The 22,446-nt window shown below is 43.7% G+C and overlaps 2 protein-coding genes across 5 annotated transcripts in view; one reads left to right on the top strand and one right to left on the bottom strand.

Annotated features, from left to right (window-relative positions):
* The first annotated feature begins 7,523 nt into the window (after nucleotides 1-7,523).
* Nucleotides 7,524-12,816, top strand: GEMIN6 (gem nuclear organelle associated protein 6). 2 transcript variants are annotated; one of them, XM_043604125.1, is made up of 3 exons: nucleotides 7,524-7,620; nucleotides 8,185-8,322; nucleotides 12,004-12,816. In XM_043604125.1, the coding sequence occupies exons 1-3, from the start codon at nucleotides 7,535-7,537 to the stop codon at nucleotides 12,377-12,379; spliced, it is 600 nt and encodes a 199-aa protein (XP_043460060.1). In that variant the 5' UTR covers nucleotides 7,524-7,534; the 3' UTR covers nucleotides 12,380-12,816. The 2 variants fall into 2 exon arrangements, with proteins under 2 accessions (XP_043460060.1, XP_043460061.1); XM_043604126.1 differs by having other exon boundaries at nucleotides 7,549-7,620; nucleotides 8,189-8,322.
* Nucleotides 12,817-19,029: 6,213 nt separating this feature from the next.
* Nucleotides 19,030-22,446, bottom strand: part of DHX57 (DExH-box helicase 57) — a 54,898-nt gene continuing 51,481 nt past the window's right edge. For all 3 annotated transcript variants that reach the window (XM_043604122.1, XM_043604124.1, XM_043604123.1), the window contains exons 23-24: nucleotides 21,764-21,964; nucleotides 19,030-19,682 (exon numbers count right to left, since the gene is read on the bottom strand). In XM_043604122.1, the coding sequence (XP_043460057.1) occupies nucleotides 19,539-19,682; nucleotides 21,764-21,964 (345 nt within the window). In that variant the 3' untranslated portion in view covers nucleotides 19,030-19,538. The remainder of the gene's footprint in view (nucleotides 19,683-21,763; nucleotides 21,965-22,446) is intronic.

The raw sequence follows: 22,446 nt of genomic DNA, 5'->3' as shown, positions 1-22,446 counted from the left end.
TGTGCTGACAGCTCAGAGCCTGGAGCCCGCTTTGGATTCTGTGTCTCCCCGTCTCTCTGCCCCTACCCTGCTCATGCTCTGTCTCTCAATAATAAAAGTTAAAAATTAAAAAAAAAAAAGTAAACCCCCTCTCTTATATGTTATGAATTTCTCAATTACATTAGATAACATTTTCAAAAACTCAAAAAGCATTTTTTAACCTCTCACTAGATAATGCATACAACTTGCAAATAAAATATGAAAAGTAGCTACACTGGGAATCCCAGTGCCTTATACATGTTTTTACACTCAAAAGAAAGAAAAAAACATTTAAGGTCTTTACTGACATTTCAAAACAATGATGCACTGAACAGCACAGACTCTGACTGGTTTTCCCTCTTACACAGTAATTTTTTTTAATGTGTATTTATTTTGAGAGAGTGCAGGCATGAGCAAGGAGGGGGCAGAGAGAGAGAGTGAGAATCCCAAACAGACTCTGTGCTGTCAATGCGGAGCCTGAGTTGGGGCTCAATGCCGTGAACCGGGAGATCACAACCTGAGCTGAAATCAAGAGTCAGATGCTTAACTGACCGAGCTTACACCGTAATTTTTAATGGCTTTTTATAGCAGAGAAGATATTTTCCTCTGTGTGATCAGTAGTCTGTTTTACCTTTTTCCTTAGGAAGCTCAAAAATGGGTCTATAATTTGCCATAGAGTAGAGAAGAAAAAGCACCCCCCACCCCCCGCCAACTCTTTGAAGATACCTGGAGGAGGAGGGGAGGGAAGATAGATAACACTGGGTAGGAAAAAAGAAAAGGCTAGTCCTATGGAGAGAGATTTGAGTTACTGCCTTGCCCTCCCTTAGTTACCCTCCCTAAGGTATAAGGAGCTACAGCTTAATTAAACGTGTGTGTCTATCCTGTTGCTGTTGTCAGTGGGCTAATCTGAGAGTATATAGCAGTTGTAGGCATGGGGCTCAGTATTGCTTTACCTGCCTTGGGGATAGACCATTCAATTTCCAGACCATTAAATCTGACAGTGTGTGTCCTCCCTTGGAAAATCACCCTTGGAAACAGACCTTGCTGGGAAAGTCTGGTTTGCTAAAACACATGAGTGAAACACATTATTTTAATGCTTTGGGTGTCCCAAGCAATCAACTGGAACACAATGAGGAGCTAGTACTTAGATTTAAAAAGCTGACTTTGAAAAGCACATTCCTCATTAACTAAAAATAGACTTTTACACGTACAACTGTGCTGGGGTGCCTGGGTGGCTCAGTCAGTTAAGCGTTCGACTTTGGCTCAGGTCATGATCTCGTGGTCCCTGGGTTTGAGCCCCGCGTCCGGCTCTGTGCTGACAACTCAGAGCGTGGAGCCTGCTTCAGATTCTGTGTCTCCCTCTCTCTCTGCCCCTCCCCGACTCGTGCTCTGTGTCTCTCCATCTGTCAAAAATGAATAAATGTTAAAAAAAATTTAGATGGGGGTGCCTGGGTGGCTCAGTCGGTTAAGTGTCCGACTTCAGCTCAGGTCATGATCTCACGGTTCGTGGGTTCGAGCCCCATGTCGGGCTCTATGTTGACAGCTCAGAGCCTGGAGCCTGCTTCAGATTCTGCGTCTCCCTCTCTCTCTGCCCCTCCCCTGCTCGCGCTGTCACTCTCTGTCTCTCAAAAATAAATAAATGTAAAAAAAAAATTTTTTTTTAATTTAGATGTGCAACTGTGCTTAAATTATCCCCCATTGTTTAGTTAGTATGGTATAGTGGTTAAGAGGGCAGGCTTTGATCTGATTCCCTGGATTTGTATCCTTGCTCTGTCACTAGCTAGCCACATGGTCTTGGGCCTCTGTGCCTCAGTGTCCTTTGCAGGGATAATAGTTCCTATTTCATGTTTTTTCTGTGTTCATTAAGATTGAGTTAATACACATTTATTATTACTACTACTACCAGTAGTGGGAATAATGATACACTGTTCCTCAGTGCAGAGGATTTAAGTTACTTCCTTAGAAACAGCAAAGGTCCCTTTGTTATCTGCTTTGCCAATCTAAAATTTGACCTGTTAATTTGCTTTTTCTGTTCTTGGTCACTTATGAAATAAGTAACTCTCCACCTAAATAATGGTCTTGTGATTTGTCCCAACTTCTGCCAAGGAATAGCAAACTTATTAATTGGTTAAATAAATATATATTGAAAGTCTACTATTTTTTTTAATGTTTATTTTTGAGAGAGACAGAGAGACACACAGAGTGAGAATGGGTGAGGGTCAGAGAGAGAGGGAGACACAGAATCCAAAGCAGGCTCCAGGCTCTGAGCTGTCCACACAGAGCCTGATGTGGGGCTCAAACTCACAAACCGTGAGATCATGATATGAGCTGAAGTTGGACGTTTAACTGACTGACACACCCAGGCATCCCAAAGCTTTCTCCTCCTTTTTTTAAAAATTTTATTTATTTATTTTGAGAGAGAGAGAGTGAGAAAGAGAGCGGGGAGGGGCAGAGAAAGGCAGACACAGAATCCTAAACAGGCTCCATGACGTCAGCGCAGAGCCTGATGCAGGGCTTGAACCCATGAACCCTGAGATCATGACCTGAGCCGTGATTAAGAGTCGGATGCTCAACTGACTGAGCCACCCAGGTGCCCCTAAAACACATTTAAATAAATTATTTATTTATTTTCCCAGAGAAATACCCATGTTGCTGAAGATCTTTATTACTATTATTTTTAATGTTGATTTTTGAGAGAGAGACACAGAGCACAAGCGGGGGAGGGGCAGAGAGAGAGGGAGACACAGAATTCAAAGCAGGCTCCAGGCTCCGAGCTGTCAGCACAGAACCTGATGGGGGGCTCGAACCCATGAACCATGAAATCATGACCTGAGCTGAAGTCGGATGTTTGACCAACTGAGCCACCCAGGTGCCCCTGAAGATCTTTATTTTCTAATAAAGCTTTGAGTCTCAGTATCAGAATTGTTTTCTATGTATAATGTAGGGCTCACACAAATTATAGTGACAGAGAAGTGTTCTCTGTCAGCTGTGGCCCACCATTGTTTTTAAAGGTTTTTTTTTTTCTACATTTATTTATTTTGGGGACAGAGAGAGACAGAGCACGAATGGGGAAGGGGCAGAGAGAGAGGGAGATACAGAATCAGAAGCAGGCTCCAGGCTCCGAGCCATCAGCCCAGAGCCCGACGCGGGGCTCGAACTCACGGACCGCGAGATCGTGACCTGGCTGAAGTCGGACGCTTAACCGTCTGCGCCACCCAGGCGCCCCCCACCATTGTTTTTAAAAAATATATTTATTTATTCTTTTAATTTACATCCAAGTTAGAATATAGTGCAATAATGGTTTCAAGAGTAGATTCCAGTGATTCATCCCCTATGTATAACACCCAGTGCTCATCCCAACAAGTGTCCTCCTTAATGCCCCTTGCCCATTTAGCCCATCTCCCCACCCACAACCGCACCAGCAACGCTCAGTTTGTTCTCTATATTTAAGAGTCTCTTATGTTTTGTCCCCCTCCCTGTTTTTATATTATTTTTGCTTCCCTTCCCTTATGTTCATCTGTTTTGTATCTTAAATTTCACATATGAGTGAAATCATATTTGTCTTTCCTTGACGAATTTCACTTAGCATAATACACTCTAGTTCCATCCGTGTTGTTGCAAAGGGCAAGATTTCATTCTTTATGATTGCCCAAGGCTTTCTCCTTAGGAGGCTTTGCCTTTCTATTTCAGAAGGGACAGCCTTCTGGGGGATTTCCATGTATATCTCACTGGCCAGAAGTATTCATATAGCCATCTATCTGCAAGGGAAGCTGCAGATTGAGTTTTAGCTTTCTTCTTTTTTTGTTTAATTTTCTAAAATGTTTTTATTCATTTTTGAGAGAGAGAGAGACAGAGAGACAGAGCATGAGCTGGGGAGAGGCACAGAGAGAGAGGGAGACACAGAATCCGAAGCAGCCTCCAGGCTCTGAGGTGTCAGCACAGAGCCCAATGCGGAGCTCGAACCCATGAACTATGAGATCAGCACCTGAGCCGAAGTCGGGCACTTAACCGACTGAGCCACCCAGTGACGCTGAGTTTTGGCTTTCAAGCCTCATTAGGAGGTTGTGGGAAAGGACTATTAAATGAACCAACCTACAGTAACTGCCACAACACATGTGTAAATAACAGTAAGCTACAAAAATGGTATGAAAAGGGCAGAGATGAGAAGGAGGCAAGGCAACAAGACCAAGGAATCACCTAAAAAAGACTGTATGGAAATCCAACAGGAAATCTTGGAATTGGCATTTCCTTGGTAAAGTTGCTACTCGCAGCCCAGCTTTCTGGCACTTAAGTGGCCCAAGAGTTGACTAGACACATCCAAGGCTGGTTCTTACCACAAGAGATTAAGGTATAATTTACTCTGCTAATTTATTTATTTATAGTAGGGACTATTCCAGAGTTGCAAATTCAATTTCCTGTGGGATCAGGCAGCTGATGTAAACAATATAGAGCAGCCAAACAAAAGCAATAAAAGTGGTAGAAACTAGTGAGGAAGAGAGAGGAAACCTATATAAAAACTTCCAAATTAAAAAAAAAATTTTTTTAATTTAAACTGTGCAGATATTAAACTATCTGCATGTCTTGATATGCCCCCTAGTTTGTGATTTCTGGTCTATTCCTTTCTATTGATTAGAAAGTGCTCGTTTCCCTCTCAAGAATCACCTCTCCTGATCAACACTGTGTCTAGAAAACCAGCATGGGGGAGTCACGAGGCATGGGGAGCATCAAATCAGAACAAGAAGGCAGATAGTTTTAGGAAAATCTGTTCCGGGCCAAGCTGAGACCTGATGAAACATATCGGTTCCCCACAATAGGTATATTCCTCTGGAAAGTCCCCGCTTGCAGATTCAGGGTCTTTGAGAAATACCTTCCAATCTTCTACTTACTGACCTTTCTTCTTTTGTGTCTTCTGCTACCAACCCTGGGGTATTGACCGTCCCGGTAGGGTCTAATATAATTAAGTTTCCATTTACTGACATAAAATCCCATTCCAGTCCGGCTTCCAGAGAATACAACCAGGTCACTCAGTTTGGAATTTCGGTCATCCCCACATTCTGTGGTTATCCAGATAATAGATGGTCTCTTTGTACAAACGAATCACAGATCGAATCACATCCATTTTATTTAACATTTAGGGTTAGTTTATAAGAGCTTGGAGGAGAGACCTCACTGTTGCCTTCCTGTGCCATAAAAACAAATAAAGTGTTAATGAAGCATTTTTTATTCTGTGAAGAAATTTCTTATCTAGTTTAGTAAATATAACTATGTGGAGGCCTGAGATCTTGAAAAAACAAAGAGGAAGGAGGGGTTATTACTGAATGAAGAAAAGAACAGAGAGAAGATCTGTTAACAGATCAAAGTTCTCAACATGCCCTTGCCCCACTCCAATCAATCACCAATCCAGTTGATTTTTCCCTTGAAGCATTCGTTGAATCTACTCCTTTTTTCCCTCTTTTTCATTTCCACTGCTATCAGCTTGTGTCCTGTCTGGACCACTGCAATAATTTTTAGGAGCTCAGTAGTCAACATCTTTAGCTCAGGTCAATCAAGAGTTGAATGCTTAACCAACTGAGCCACCCAGGCACCCCAGAGGATGCAACTCTTCATCTTGGGGTCATGAGTTTGAACCCCACGTTGGGTTTAGAGATTGCTTAAAAAATATTTCTTGTTAAAATTAAACAGAATGTACTCCAAAATCTAGAACACGCAATTTTGAACTTGGCAGAGGAAAGGGTTGAGAGTGTGTGTATGTGTGTAGGTTTGAGGGGGAAGCAGATACTAGGAAGAAGACGGAAGAAGAGAAGGGGAAGAGGGAGAAAAGTAGAGAATGTGAGAGAAGGGACATCAACTGGTAGGAGGGAGGCACCAGGGAGACCAAGAGTAGGGGTTGACGGGGAAAAGGAAATGGCACATGTGAACTTGTTGAGGGTGGACTACAGACAGGGTCTCTCTGTAAACCTCCATTAGAAGTGGGCAGGCTCAGTCTGTTATAAATCAGCGATTCCAATAGGCAGATGCTGTGAATGATTCTTTAGTTTATCCAGAAGACTAAAGGGAGAGGGGAGAGAAGGGAAGGAAACTGCCCCAGTCACATCAATTTATTTATTTATTTATTTATTTATTTATTTATTTACTTACTTACTTATTTATTTCAGTCACATCAATTTAAAAGGAGTAATTTAAGCTTGAAGCTAGCTTCCAAAGTCTTTCATTCTGCAGGACAGTTAGAAGGCTTCAAATACAAATGATCAGTTGTCACAGTTGGTTCAAGCTCTTTTGGACTGAATTTTTATGAGGTCAAACGTTTCATTTCACATTGTAACAACTGGTATTTATATTCGCTCTTTGTAGATTTATAGAGGACTTTAACTGGCATGATCTAATTTAATCTACTAAAGCCACATTAATATAATCAGCCAATCATTCAACGACTCAAAGTTGCCAAAGGATTATTTGAAACGATGGCAATAAGAAACAATATACTTTAAGGATTATGTGAACCCAAATCCCAGACTGTAAGGGAAAAGCTGACTAATTTTTTTTTTTTAAGTTTATTTATTTTTTGAGAGAGAGCGGGAGCAGGGGAGGGGCAGAGAGAGCTGAGGAAAGAGGATGTGAGGCAGCCTCCGTGCAGACATCAGCGAGCCCAGTGTGGGGCTCCAACTCAGGAGCCAGGAGATCACTAGCAGGGAGGTCATGAGCTGAGCCTAAATCCGAGGCTTAATAGACTGTGCACCCAGATGCCCCAAGCTGATTTTCAATGTTTTCTACATCGTGGTTTGATAGGCCTCTAATTCAGTTTCTGTAAATCTCCCTTGGTGTTCCCATTTGCAGAAACTCAATGTTTAACGCCTTGTACCATTTTTCGGGATCACAGTTAAGAAAAAAATTCCGGACTATGCCAGGAGCCACCTAAGTACCTGAACGTAAATCTGCGGCAGAAGCGAGTCTTTTCCGCTTTTCTACGGGGGAGGGGGGCGGGGGTTGGAGGAGAGGCTGGGGCTTTCCCACTGAGAGATCTGCTAGGTGGAATTCATCCCGATCCTGTGCTTTATTCTTTCTGGCTTCTGCAACTCCTGCGGGACTATAGCAAGGGCACATCCCGAAGGAGCAGAGGTATTAACTGCCTCACACCAGCGGAACAAACAAGTCTCTTGGCTCTATCGCTCTTCTCCGAGGCACTTTCACCTCACACTTCTAAAGCTTTAGGATTTACCTAGAGGGTTCTTGTGCTTCGATTCCACGGCAAGGGTGCATTTCCATGTCTACTCTCAATGAGGACCGGGCACGAGACTTTTCCTCTTTAAAAACAAAAGGTTGAAATGTCCATCGTGGCAGTGAAGAGGGGTGGCTCTAGCGAACAAGGAGCCTTATTATACAAAAATCTCAAGTCCCGCCCGCATCCCGCGCCCGGCTTTTATCCGCCCACGCCCGCCGACTCCCTCAGACCTCTAGGTGTGACCAAGGTCAAGGACTACAAAACAGAGACTTCTGGGGGAAGGAAGTGGCGCAAAGCATGCTGGGTTTAGACGGCGCCGCCGGGGAGACTCCTTCCTTACCGCGTGGTTGCTGCGTGCCTTTCGCTGTGAGGAGCTGTAACTGGTATATTTCTCGTTTGTCGGGATTAAACGTTAAACAGCACCAGGTTTGAGTGCTGCTCTAAGTATCGTGCAGCTGCAAGCTAGGTCAGGGAGTCTGCGCTCTAGAGCCTTCGCTGCTGCCCCCTGGTTCGTGCATTTTCCAAACAAAAAAGAGGAAATGGTCGCAAATCCGAGGCCTCTCCCTGGCGGGATCCAGCGGAGAAACAGCCAGAGAGAGCGAGTGGGTGGATATCAAAGGAGTTTTGTTTTTCGCGTTTGGCTAAAAGTGGTGTGGAGACCAGACAGAGTTAAAGGGTTTGAGCATCTGCCGACCGGAGCTCAAAGCCAGGGCGAAGGCCATCTGGAGTGGTACTGGGTGGTCGAATATAGAAGTAAGCCGGATGAGTTAGCCCCATGGCAACTCGGGATCTCCTAGCTTTCATATTGAATCGTGAATATCACCTATTTCCTGATACGGAACCTGAGGCAAATCACAAGATGTTCTCTCTGCCTAGCATAGGGATTGGGGCATTTGCTTGAGTGGAACATCTATATTAACCCGGACTGGTGGTGGTTTTTGATCTAGTCAGCTGGCAGCCATGAATGAATGGATGAAGAAAGGCCCCTTAGAATGGCAAGATTACACGTACAAAGAAGTCAAAGTGACAGCCAGTGAGAAGGATTATAAAGGATGGGTTTTAACCACAGACCCAGTTTCTGCCAAGTGAGTATGGGTCCTGCCTCCCAGAAATCATAATGACACCCCTTTGTGCTGCCTGTATGTTATATCCAAACTAAGGAAGTAGATAAATGAAAGCCATGTAAGAATTCGCGTGTAAGAGTTGTATTGTCTTTAGGGGCGCCTGGGTGGCTCAGTTAAGCCTCTGACTTCAGCTCAGGTCATGATCTCACAGTTCATGAGTTCAAGCCCTGCATCAGGCTCTGCTGACAGCTCAGAGCCTGGAGCCTGCTTCAGATTCTGTCTCTCTCTCTCTCTGCCTCTACCCCGCTCACTCTCTATCAAAAATAAACATTAAAAAAATTAAAAAAAAAAAAAAGAATTGTATAGCCTTTGAATCTAAGTGCTGTTCAAACTATGGATTACCCTGGCACCAGCCAGGTTTGTAGAAGTGAGACACTTTTTTGTTCCTACGTTTTTATTAGAAAATCTCAAACATACATAAATGTAGAGAGAATAGGATAACAGACAACTAGCTTTACCTTTCCCTTCTAAATATCTTTAAGCACAGCCCATTTAATTTTGTTCATAAATGCCTCAATGTAACTTTTAATAGATAAGAACTCTAATAAATGTAACCACAATACCATTATCATTTTATTCATAAATACATCAATATATCTTTTAGCAGATAAACTCTTTAATAACCACAATAACATTATAATACCCAATAAAAGTAATAATAACTTTTTTAACAGTCGTGTTGAGATTTGCCTGGTTGTCTCAAAAGCATCTTTTTGTATTGGTTTATCAATTTGGTTGATAACATCTCTCACGTATCTTGATCTGTGACTGTGCACTTTCTCTATTTAGTTATCTTTTTTTTTCCCCTCTATTATTTTGGAGAGAGAGAGAGCAAGTGAATGGGGAAGAGGGGTGAAGGGAGAGAGAATCTTAAGCAGTATCCATGCTAAGCGTGGAGCCTGACTCGGGACCCTGGGATCAACACCTGAGCCGAAATTGAGAAATAGACACAACCAATTGTGCCTCCTAGGCACCCCATCTTTTTAGTTTTCCATGTCATTTATTTGTTGAAGAAATGGAATCATTTGTCTTACAGAGTTGAACACATTCTGAGTTTAGCTTATTGCATTCTCACGGTGTAGTTTATTTCATCCCCTGTATTTTCTATAAACTGGGATTCGTATCCAGAGGTTTGATCAGGATCAGATTTGTTTCTTGCAAGACTACTTTAAAGGTGGTGATACACACACACTTTTTAAATTTTGGAATGATTTTAGATTTATAGAAAAGAAAGTACAGACAGGACCCATCTACCCAGCTTCCCCTGATATTGGCATCTTAACCTAACTGTGGTACATTCCTCCAAACTAAAAATTTACATTAACTAAAGACCTGTCATTTGGATTGCAACAGTTTTTCCACTAATTGTTTGCCTTTTTTCTGTTCCAGGATCCAATCTAGGATCCCACATTACATTTAATCATCATGTGTCCTTAGTCTCTGATCTGCGACAGCTTTTCAGTCTTTCCTTGTTTTTCATGACCTTGACACTTTTGAAGAGTACTGATGAGGTATTTTGTAGAAGGTCTCTCAATTTGGGTTTGTGTGATGCTTTCTCATAAATAGCCTGGGGTTATAGGCTTTGGGAAGAGTACCACAGAAGTGAAATCCCCTTCACATCACATTGCATCATATCATGTATTTTATTTAGTTAGGATTTTTGCATTTGTATTCATGAGTGAGATTAGCTTGCAGTTTTATTTTTTTAATTATCTCTGCTTTTGGTATTGGCCTCATTTAATGAGCTAAGGCACAGTCCACCTTTTATAGTCTCTAGAAGAGTTTGGTTAGATTAGAAATGTTTGGAGCTGGCTCAGTCAGTTAAGCATCTGACTTCGGCTCAGGTCATGATCTTGCGGTTTGTGAGTTCGAGCCCCGTGTCGGGCTCTGTGCTGACAGCTCGGAGCCTGGAGCCTGCTTTGGATTCTGTGTCTCCCCCTCTCTCTGCCCTTCCCATGCTCGTGCTCTCTCTCTGTCTCTCAGTAATAAATAAATGTTTCAAAAAAAGATAAAAATAAATGTTTGAACCTTGGAGCACCTGGCTGGTGGAGCACGCGACTTCTGATGTTGGGGTTGTGGGTTTGAGCCCCACATTGGGTGTGGAGATTACTTAAAATTAAAATCTTGGGAAAAAAAAAAGTTTGAACCTTAAAAATTGTATATAATTTGTTGGTAAAAAGCCTTTTTTCCCCCTCTTATGGGAAAATATTCTTAAATACTTAGTTTTTATTAATGATTATAAGACGATTTATATTCTCTCTTTCTTTGACTTAGTAGTAGAAATTTATATTTCCCAGGAAGTTTTCTGTTTTAATTTTCAAAACGATTGACATAAATTTGTTCCTAATACTTTATACTGCCAATCTTTGCTGCCTTTTTTCTCCATTGTAATTAATCTTGCTTGGGTTTTATGAATTTTGCATGTTTATTTTTTCTTAAAAAAGTTTTTTATATGTAATAAATAAAAAACTTTATTTGTGAGAGAGAGAGAGAGAGAGAGAGAGAGAGAGAGAGAGAGACAGAGCATGAGCAGGGGAGGGGCAGAGAGAGAGGGAGACACAAAATCCGAAGCAGGCTCCAGGCTCTGATCTATCAGCATAGGGCCCTATGCAGGGCTTGAACTCATGAACTGTGAGATGACCCGAGCTGAAGTAGGGCACTCAACCAACTGAGCCACCCAGGTGCCCCTACATGGTTTTGTTTTTTTTTTATCTTTTTGTTTTTTTCAAAGAGCCAACATTTGGCTTTGGTGATCTTGTTATTAACTCTTTTATTTTCTATTTCATTGATTTTGTGTTTTGTTGTTTTCTTTGATCTACTTTGAAGGTGAGTTACTCAGTTGTTTTTGAACTCTGAAAGTTAAGTCTGTGCCCTTTCTTCTTTTCTAATATACGTTTAAGCCTTTCATAACTCTTTAATGCTTTAACTGCATTCCACAATGATTTAGGCTAGACAGAAAGTTTAGATATGAGGCGCCTGGGTGGCTCAGTCGGTTAAGCGTCCAACTTTGGCTCAGGTCATGATCTCGCAGTTTGTGGTTTGAGCCCCGTGTCAGGCTCTGTGCTGACAGCTCAGAGCCTGGAGCCTGCTTCATATTCTGTGTCTCCCTCTCTCTCTGCCCCTCCCCTGATCCCACTCTGTGTCTCTCTCAAAAATAAATAAACGTTAAAAAAAAAAAAAAAGCTCAGATGTATAGGACCCTCAGTGAATACTTATTGACCAAGTACAAACATTTGATGGTGAGAGGATTAATTTTAAACAGGGAAGTTCTTCTTCCCTGGTTTCATTACCTGTTGGGGCTGGTGATGCCTCTCATTCCATTGCTTCTTCCATAGATTTATGAGGCTTTAGGTTTTTCTTTTTCTTTTTTTTTTTTTTAATTTTTTTTTCAACGTTTTTATTTATTTTGGGGACAGAGAGAGACAGAGCATGAACGGGGGAGGGGCAGAGAGAGAGGGAGACACAGAATCGGAAACAGGCTCCAGGCTCTGAGCCATCAGCCCAGAGCCTGACACGGGGCTCGAACTCCCAGACCGCAAGATCGTGACCTGGCTGAAGTCGGACGCTCAACCGACTGCGCCACCCAGGCGCCCCTAGGTTTTTCTTTTACAAATCTGCTGTGAACTTACTTTTCCTCCAAAGTATCGTCCTCGTGAACTTCCTAGAAGATGGCAGCATATCTGTGACTGGAATTATGGGCCATGCCGTGCAGACTGTTGAAACTGTGAACGAAGGGGACCATGGAGTGAGAGAGAAGCTGGCACATTTGTTCATGTCTGGAGACTGCAAGGCATACAGCCCTGAGGACCTGGAGAAGAGGAAGAACAGCCTCAAGAAATGGCTGGAGAAGAACCACATTCCTATCACTGAACAGGGAGATTCACAACGGACTCTGTGTGTGGCCGGGGTGCTGACGATAGACCCCCCGTATGGCCCCGAAAATTGCAGCAGTTCTAATGAGATTATTCTGTCCCGTGTTCAGGATCTTATTCAGGGACATCTTGCAGCTCCGCAGTGAGAAGCCAAGAACTGTGGATGTGCCGATTGAAATAAGACTTCATTTTTATTTTTTCCTTCATGAAGTGTTTGGATGTTAAGTCCATCATATTACAAGACCTCAGAGGCACACGTGTGTCGTGTGTGAGTTTTCGTTCTCTGTTGTTTTGGTCAAATCAAAGATGTGGATTATGAGTGCTAATAAATAGGTAAACCACACGGATAGTCTCACGTGCAACAAAATAGCACAAGGACTCTGAGATCAAGAGTCGCATGCTCTTCTGACTGAGCCGGCCAGACACCTCAGTGTCCTTCCTTTTAATTTCAACATACAGGTGTCTAGTTTGTTTGTTTGTTTGTTTGTTTTTTTAAAAAAAAACCTTCAGAGGCTCTTGCAGGGGTAAATTATGTTCTTGATTGAATTTATTCAAGTAAACTTTATTTCTCTATTGTCTTGTTTCTCCTGTGTCCCAGTTTATCTTTGTATCCTGAATTCCCAGGGTGGCTGGCACATAGCACCTGCTTAAAATAAGTTGGTTATATTGAAATTGTGAGCATAAGTGTGGGAGGATTTCCTGCAACCCCAATTTGGGTCTCAAACTAGCCGTGTAGCACACATTAGTTATAAACAGGACAATCAGCCTCCCTGTTAACTAATCAGATTGCACGCTTCAATTAATCCATCTTAGCCATGCTTACCGTGGAAAAGGATGGTATAAAGATTCGTGGGCTAGAAATAATGGGGACAGCTGGAGTTTAAATGGGAAAGTGCATAGGTGAATTTCAGAGACAGAAGGGCGGCATTAACAAAAACGTCTATAATTACGGATTGTTTTGTGTTGGGTCTATAATCAATGGATTAGTTTCCTCATATGGGATAGTCCCTTGGTGCCCATGTACAGCATGGCCCTTGATTTGTAAAGACATCTGTCTTCTAAAGAGCATAATGCATCTTTGACATTTAGTCTGGTAATCTTGCTAATAATTAAGTCCTAAAACCAACTGCTTTGTTTTTTCAGTTCAAACGATAGGAGAAGGGTTACTGAGCCTAGAAATTATAGTTCCTAGGTAAGCTTTATGTTAGATTTCAACATTTTACAGTCATCTACCTATAGAGCTATATACTACCATCCCCCTTTACCCCTTTTTAAAAACCCTATTTGTGTTTTACCATATTGGCCAAAGTCTGCTAGGTTGGACTCCCTTCAAATAATGGAAAGATAAGGGAAGGGTGTGTGTGTGTGTGTGTGTGTGTGTGCATATGTGCATATGTGTGTGTATGTGTGTGTATTTCAAACATCGTAATACGGGCCTGAGTGTGAGAACTTGAGTTGTTTTTTTTTTTTCTTTTTTTTTTTCAATATATGAAATTTATTGTCCAATTGGTTCCCATACAACACCCAGTGCTCATCCCAAAAGGTGCCCTCCTCACTACCCATCACCCACCCTCCCCTCCCACCCACCCCCCATCAACCCTCAGTTTGTTCTCAGTTTTTAAGAGTCTCTTATGCTTTGGCTCTCTCCCACTCTAACCTCTTTTTTTTTTTTTTTTTTTCCTTCCCCTCCCCCATGGGTTTCTGTCAAGTTTCTCAGGATCCACATAAGAGTGAAAACATACGGTATCTGTCTTTCTCTGTATGGCTTATTTCACTTAGCATCACACTCTCCAGTTCCATCCACGTTGCTACAAAGGGCCACATTTCGTTCTTTCTCATTGCCACGTAGTACTCCATTGTGTATATAAACCACAATTTCTTTATCCATTCATCAGTTGATGGACATTTAGGCTCTTTCCATAATTTGGCTATTGTTGAGAGTGCTGCTATAAACATTGGGGTACAAGTGCCCCTATGCATCAGTATTCCTGTATCCCTTGGGGAAATTCCTAGCAGTGCTACTGCTGGGTCATAGGGTAGGTCTATTTTTAATTTTGTGAGGAACCTCCACACTGTTTTCCAGAGTGCCTGCACCAATTTGCATTCCCACCAACAGTGCAAGAGGGTTCCCGTTTCTCCACATCCTCTCCAGCATCTATAGTCTCCTGATTGAGAACTTGAGTTTTGTAGTGGAAAACATTAGCAGTATTAGTGTCACATGCAAATTGTATTTCCTTTTTTTTTTTTAAGTTTATTTATTTACTTTGAGGTGGGGGGTGTTGGGGTAGAGAGAGAGAGGGGGAGAGAGAATCCCAAGCAGGCTCCCAGCTATCAGCACAGAGCCCAACGAGGGGCTTTGATCTCATGAACTGTGAGATCGTGACCTGAGCCAACGTCCAGAGTCAGATGCTCAGCCGACTGATTCCCCGGGAGCCTCAAGTACTCTGTATTTTTGGTAACAACGTGATGGACTCATAAATTCTTATTCACACAGTACATGTTGATTGCAGTTGATGTGGGCATAACTTTTCAGAGAGATGTGTGGGCATAATTTGTATCTGACTAGTAACTAATAGCCAGACTTTGTAAGTCGTTACCTATTTTGTTTAAATAGGTTTTCTCCACCTTGGCACTACTGACATCATGAACTGGATAATTTGTTTGGGGGGTGGGGAGGGGAGGCTCCTGTGCATTGTAGGGTATTTAGCAGCATCTCTGGCTTCCGACCACTAGATGCCAGGAGTACACCCCGATCCCCACTCAGTTGTGCTGCCTCCAGATACTGCCAAATGTTCCCCAGTGGGCAAAATTGCCTCCAGTTGAGAACCACTCGTTGAAAACAAGCAAAATCTACATTTTCTCCTGTGAGGAAACCTCCTTATGGTCCTTGTACATGATAAGGTCCTGTATTATAGTTAATCGACCTCCATGGACAAATAGAGTCTTCCTTGAAAGGTTAGCAGATACTTTGGAGACATTTGAAACCCAAGGATGGAATGAGGCAAACTTATTGAAAGGGGACTCTAGAGAAGTAAATGAGTCGTTTTAGCTACGTTATCCCGTTTTGAATTATTGCAGAAGAAAATCAGCCATGGATAATCTCCCCTTTATAAAACAAGTTCAACTTGCAAGGAAAATTAACTCCTTCAGGACATTTTCAATAAAGCCTAGGTTGGAGGACGTAGCAGTAATTGCATTTTCTGCATAAGGAATAATAAAAAAAACCTTCACTCTTTGAGATGCTTCTGTTGAAAATGTTTATTAGATACATTGTTATACCATATTTAGGAATACCGTATTTGTCATGTCAGGGTCGTCATCCTAAACAGATATTCATTGCTGGTATTTATAGGAAGTTGCCTTTTCAAACAAACACCTTATACTGTCTTTTGTTGCCATTTGTTTCTTTCCTAAAATGTTGAAATACAGGAGGAAAAATCTAGTAAACTGATTTTTTTTTTTTTTTTTGAAAGAGAGAAGGCACAAGTAAGCAAGGGGCAGAGAGAGAGAGAGAATCATTCCCAGGAGGGGGAGAGAGAGAGAGCGAGCTCGTGTCTACCCAAAGCAGGACTTGAGCTCACCCAATGTGGGGCTCAAACCCGCGAACTGTGAGATTGTGACCTGAGCTGACGTCAGATGCTGAATGATTGAGTCACCCAGGCACCCCCGTACGTTGATTCGAAGTCATCGTCCTCACAGCTGTCTCACTGGGGCACCGCGTCCTGGCTTATTTATTCAATTAGCTGGGCTAGAACTGACTGGGGAGTAGACTCCGGGATGGTCCCCGTTAGGCAAAGGAGCAGAGGCTGAACTGTCTGTGGGAACAAGCTCGTGTTTGGGCTGCTGTTCTGTATCTTTATGAAACACGGATGCCACTCCTTCCTGCGGTCCACATGTAGGGTGCGAGTGATTCTCCAGCAGAACTCTTTCTTTGCTCTTTGACAGAACAAATTATTAAAACATTTAAGATTTGAAAGCACTTTAAGGATTAGTGATTGGCCACAAATCCTATTTAAGACCAATCTCTTTGATATTATCATTGTGGGGGCGATAACTTAGTAGCTGGCGAGAAAAAGTCTCTCCTGTTAATGATTCATCGTGGTTAATGGTTTACACAGTCATTACGTAGCTTTACATGTGTGAGGCTGAAAGACATTAAGTCTATCACTCTGGAACAGTCTGAAACTATTGCCGTGACAATAAATTGTATTAGCTGGCTCTGTATTGTTTCCACCTGAGGCACTCCGTACTGTGAGTCCTCAAATATTGACTGACACAGTTTCATGACCAAGTTCTAACTTCTGAAAACAATAGCTCACCCTGTATTTATTAACCGCCTAAATATTTTAAGCAAACTCTACCCCCTGCATTTAGGAGAAAATAAGCCCTAGGAATTATGCTTAATTCTAGCGTGACGTAGGAGGAAAGAGCCATCGTCTGCCCAGGCTTGTTCAAGCACAAGGGCAGTGGGAGCAGAATTCTGTCCCCGGAATCCTCATTTATGTGGCAACGAGGTGACCCTCACAAGACACCCTCGGAGTGTCAAGCCCGAGCTCACCAGCTCTCGGCCCAGCAACTGAGACAACGCAGCAGAATGCAGTCCTCAAGAAGCCAGCCTGGGCCGCACCTGAAAACCACACCGTTGGTCCCAGTTTGCTTACCTTTGCTATATGTTTTACAGAGTGACTTTCGCAATGTCTTATTTTATGATACCCTCTTAGGGACATATTCAAACCATTGCCTGGAAATGAAAAAGAACACTGACCACATGCTTGCAGACCCACAGTCTGTGTGCTCTGGTATATTATTTAAACTGCTCAAGTGACAAAACGGAAGGGTACAGACCAGAATTCATTCCTTGTCAGGGAGTTTGGTAGTATTCAGATATGGAGCTCAGGAAGAAGGCACTTTGTCAACCTATGACCACCTCTGTGAGAATGTTGTTACCTATTCTCATTTCCTGAGAAGTCCCCGCAGACATGCACTACAACAGTGTCGCAGACTAATTTTATAGCAGGTACTGCATCCATATTATTTCCTAGCTAGGTTCCAGTAAAACAAATGTTTGAGAAACATTTACAGAGTTCTCCAGAAAAGAACATTAAATGCTGATCATCTTTTACAGTTTTTTTTTACAGTTTATTTTGAGGGAGAGCAAGCAGGGGAGGGGCAGAGAGGGAACCCCAACGGGGCTCCACATGGTCAACGCAGAGCCCCACGTGGGCCTTGAACTCACAAACTGCAAGATCATGACCTGACATCAAGAGTCAGATGCTTTAGACACCCAGGCTCCCCAATGCCGACCATCTTGTTGGGGCTTAGAAATCTGGTGTCACCTTGAAATGCTACACTGCACTCTGATCTTCAATCGCAAAGAAGTAATCCTATTTCATTGATCTCATGTTAGTGATGGGGCTTAACAAGTTTAGTCTTGGAGGTGAGGATTTTTATTTTATGGTATTTTATTTTTTTAATGTTTATTTATTTTAATGTCTATTTATTTTTGTGAGAGAGAGAGAGAGAGTGAACAGGGGAGGGGCAGAGAGAGAGGGAGACACAGAATCCAAAGCAGGCTCCAGGCTCCAAGCTGTCAGCACAGAGCCCGACATGGGGCTTGAACCCATGAATCGTGAGATCATGACCCTAGCCGAAGTCTGGCACTTAACAGTCTGAGCTACCCAGGTGCCCCAAGGATTTTTCTTATTCAGCGCCTTCAGTCAAGGCTTCCCAGTCTTTTCCACCTTCTCGCCCATCTGTAAAACGACTTGTGCGACTTGTGCTTTTGTGCCTGGCTGCAGGTGGCCAGCCCACGATGACTGCCCCGAGGGGAGCGATTGCTCAGTACTCTCAATGGATGGTTTTGTTGTTAACTACCACCCGGCCAGCTGGCCAGTCGTATGCTGTGCTGCGGACTTGTGTTGAGAGCTGTGGGTCCACTCAGGCCGATGGCTCGATCTCGGGCAGCCAGTATGAGCTCCGTTACGGCACCAAGAGTCCACACTGGTTTAAAAAAATGTGTTAGGACGGTTTTCTCCTGCATTTCTCCTGAGCAGTTCTGTAATGTGAGCCTTGTTTCCAGGGCAAGTCAGAGCCTGAATGCTGTGGGTGCTGTGCATATGCGTGTCTTTTATTTAAAGTGATAACGTGAATTCATGCCTTTTAAAAATACTACTTAGAATCTCAGCTCTTCAAGTGCACCAAAGTTTAAACATGCTTGGTAATGACCGTTTTGGACAGTCCAGGAGGTTTTCTGGAAACTGAACAGAAATAATACCTTAAAAAGTGACCACCCTTCACTGCAGTGGTTTTGCTGATTTGTTTGAATTCTGTCTCTAGTGTGAAATCTATAGTGACTCTACCTGAGCGCTAGACAAACACAAGAATATTTTTTTCTACTCAGCCCTTCGGGATTCTTCCTGGCCACACTGAAAAATGTCCAGAGGCAATGTAAATGTACTCATGGTTTTTCAACATGCTGGCTCCCCATTCACCTAAGTGGTGATTGAAAATAAGCAGTCTCGTGGAAGATATTTTTATGGCTGTAAATCTGACACTAGCATGGCCAACTTTTCTACATCGACCGTGCCAACTCTGCTCTGAGAATACCATCAGAATTCCCCTTTGGGTAAGGAGGAGTGTGGCCATTAGATCTGGGTGTGTGCCTAAGAGAGAGCAAAGATTCCTAAATGGAAAACCTAAAACAGCACGAAGACACCTAGACGGTTCTGCTTTCGAGAATATGAACGTTAAGGGTGAGACCAGCTTGCATTCTAATAACAGATAAGAGCTCTTTAAGTTTGTTTTTTTAGGTTGACCTTTAATGAGTAAAAGTAAAAATCCCTCACAAGTCAAGTTTGCTTTGTAGCCAAGAGCCTAAAATGAAATTTTAATTTTTCTTGCTCACATTTTTTTTTGTCCTTTTTCTGTTCTCACTTCTTTCAGATGAGCCGTTATGATAGAAAAAACATTCAGTATTTCTCCTCATGCTCCTCCCTCACCCTAGTAAAAAGCAGGAGAAAAAAAAATACATAGAATAAAACAGAATTGTATTAAACATTCACTTTTGTGTTACTGGGTGAATTTCCTTCATTCCAGGACAGTCCCAGAGAAAGACAGGCAAAGCTGGTTTTTCGACCGCCTCACACCGACACTCCAAATTGTGCTGGGAGCGCCCCTGCTCGGTCTGGGGGTCTGGGAGGCTTCCCTCGTGCGCGGCGCCTCAGGGCTTGGCTGGAGGTAGAGGTGCTGCCGTTATTTCCCAGGGGAGCACAAGGGGCGGGGCAGGCGCTCTCCTGAGGCAGGTCTTTATTGTGTGGTGACAAGTTTCACAATCATGCTGATGATCCGGGATCCTCGAGGACACGTACACAGATCTGTGCTCGGGTTTTTTATCTTATCCTGGAGGAGCTGGTCAAGTTCACAACGAAGTTCCTTTACTAATTCGGCCACCTAAAATGAAAGTTGCAGCGTAAGCAGTGCTTGGGTCAACGGGGGAGGAAAGGTTATTACAGGAAACATCCCAGTGATGATTATCATTATTCTAGATTGCTGCTATTAATTTTACCTCCACGTGGTGGGGGAGGAGAAACTAACACAATTTATTCTAAAAGCGCTTCTAAAATCTCTTGATGGAGGCGCCTGGGTGGCTCAGTCGGTTAAGCGTCTGACTCCGGCTCAGGTCATGATCTCACAGTCCGTGAGTTCGAGCCCCGCGTCAGGCTCTGTGCTGACAGCTGCAGCTCTAAGCCTGGAGCCTGCTTCCGATTTTGTGTCTCCCTCTCTCTCTGCCCCTCCTCCACTCATGCTCTGTCTCTCTTGCTCTCAAAAATAAATAAAAAATTTTTAAAAAGTTTTAATTTCTTGGGGCGCCTGGGTGGCGCAGTCGGTTAAGCGTCCGATTTCAACCAGGTCACGATCTCGCGGTCCGGGAGTTCGAGCCCCGCGTCAGGCTCTGGGCTGATGGCTCAGGAGCCTGGAGCCTGTTTCCGATTCTGTGTCTCCCTCTCTCTCTGCCCCTCCCCCGTTCATGCTCTGTCTCTCTCTGTCCCAAAATAAATAAAAAACGTTGAAAAAAAAAATTAAAAAAAAAAAAAGTTTTAATTTCTTGATGCAGCTATAGGAATGTTCACTCAATGTCCACATCTCCTTTCAAGAAAAGATTAAATCTGAAAGCATGGCTCTTATGTAGTGTTCTCCATATTAAAGCCTGGTCACCTTTTATAATTTGTTCCAAGAGGAGAAGCAGGAAAATGGAAAATTAAAAATGGTAGATACTAAGAGAAAAAATCTCTAGCTTTAGGATACATTCTATGCTTTGCTGGGGCTAATAGCTCCACATTCTTTATGGCATTTTGCTTGTGCTGCTGTTGGAGCAGGCACTGGAGAGGTCTTCCCGACATGCTTTGCCCCTCCCCCGTCGTCTGGCCACCGTGCAGTTTGTGCCCAGACGGAACTCAAACGGGCTCGTGCCGTGGGCTTTGCCAGAGTGAATGGCTCAGGTGACACGGGCCTTACAGTTTATGACACTCCTTTGGCCACAACAGTTGGTTTAAGAAAGGAGGTTTCTGGTCTCCCCTTCCGGACACTATGCTGCAACAGACGTGAGGCCGGGGGCCGCCGCAGCCATCCTGCCCCCACAAGGTCAGCCAGCCTCTCGTCACCCAGCTGCCTGGCCTTCTGGAAACTGTACTGGGCAACACGACGGCCACTCGTCACATGTGGCTCATCCAAGGGCCACTTTGAACTGAGATGTGCGGTGAGTGCGCACAGTCCAGATTATGAAGATGTCGCATGAAGAGGAGTATCTCAGTGCGCCCTCATACGATGACACGATGACATGAAAACTTTTTAGATGTGTTAGGCTACATAAAATTAAGATGAACTGCGCCTATTTGTGTTTCTCAAATATGGCTACTAGAAAAATTGAAATTACACATGTGGCTCACGTATTTTTATTGGACTGTGCTGCTTTAGATGTTACAGTTCAATGTGCCAATAAATTCTCTTTAACGTTTGAGTTGGTGTTGCTGCTTCTTGCCGTTTAAGACCTCTACCCGATGCAAATGTCAAAATGAATTTTTATTTCCTAAGCGTATACTCTGCCTCCAGTGTCTCTGCAGACACTCCAGTAGTGAACACGTGAGACCTGACAATAGACAATTCAGACCCATTACCTTTTTTTTTTTAATGGTAGTGGTGGAATCAGGGTGATTTTTATTTATTTTTGCTCATCTGTGTATTTTGGGACTTTTCTTTGGAGAACATGTGTTATCTGTTGAACAGTTAGGAAGGTCCAACGTCTCGCCTGCAGCTTCTGTCCTGAGCCTCCCATGCCAGCCCGTCCTGGGCTCCCCTCCCAGTGCCTTCCTGGTCTCTCACTGAGGCTCCGGGCCTGGCCTCCGTCCGTGGCCCGCTACCCTCTCCTCATTCGCTCTTTGCCAGCTCTGCCGTCCTCGCTCCCTGCAGGAACCCGTCTTCTCCTCGAAGCCCCTCGGGGCCTGTGCCTCCTAGACAGGCCCGCCAGCCCTTACCTGATGGGAGGCAGCCGCGAAACGGATCCAGCCGTCATCCAGGGACACGACAAACGCTCCTCTCTGAAGCTGCACGCTCACCTGGCCTCCCCCGAACAAGACCAGCGGGTATACGGACACCATGCTGCAGTCTCGGATGAACACCCGACTGGTTCTGATCTTTTCGTGGTACACCAGGTAGGGGCTGTCAAAGTGTCTGACCTGGAACAGAAAACCTCAGATGTGGACACCGGCAACCGAAGGGGAACCCCACCCATTCCATAGATGTAAGCACCGCCTGGCCATCTGGGGCTCCCCAGATTGTCTCCGGCCCAAACCTTCCTTCCGAGACCGGACTTATACAGCGACTGCCCTCTTGATGTCTCCCTCTGGACGTCTAACGAGCATCTCGGACTTAGGTTCAAAAGGAATTCTTGATTTTCCCACTCCTTTCCAGCAGCATCCCCTCCAGCTCAGTAAATGATGCGCCCCTCCTCGGCTGCTCACGTCCCAGACTGAGAAGCCTTTGACTGCTCTTTCCCCTCACTCCATCGAAATGGTCACTAAGTCCTGTCGCTTTTCAAAATACATAATGAAACGACATATTCTCACCACTGGTACGGCTCAAACCATCATCAACTCGCACAGCCCACTGCCAGGGCTTTCTAAGTGCTCGCTGGGTTTCTGCTTCGCATCTTCACGGT

Source organism: Prionailurus bengalensis, chromosome A3 (assembly GCF_016509475.1).
Source record: "Prionailurus bengalensis isolate Pbe53 chromosome A3, Fcat_Pben_1.1_paternal_pri, whole genome shotgun sequence".
In the NCBI taxonomy this organism is placed as follows: Eukaryota; Metazoa; Chordata; class Mammalia; order Carnivora; family Felidae; genus Prionailurus; species Prionailurus bengalensis.
The sequence above is the reverse complement of the archived record's forward strand: the minus strand, read 5'-3'. Positions and strand labels throughout refer to the sequence as shown.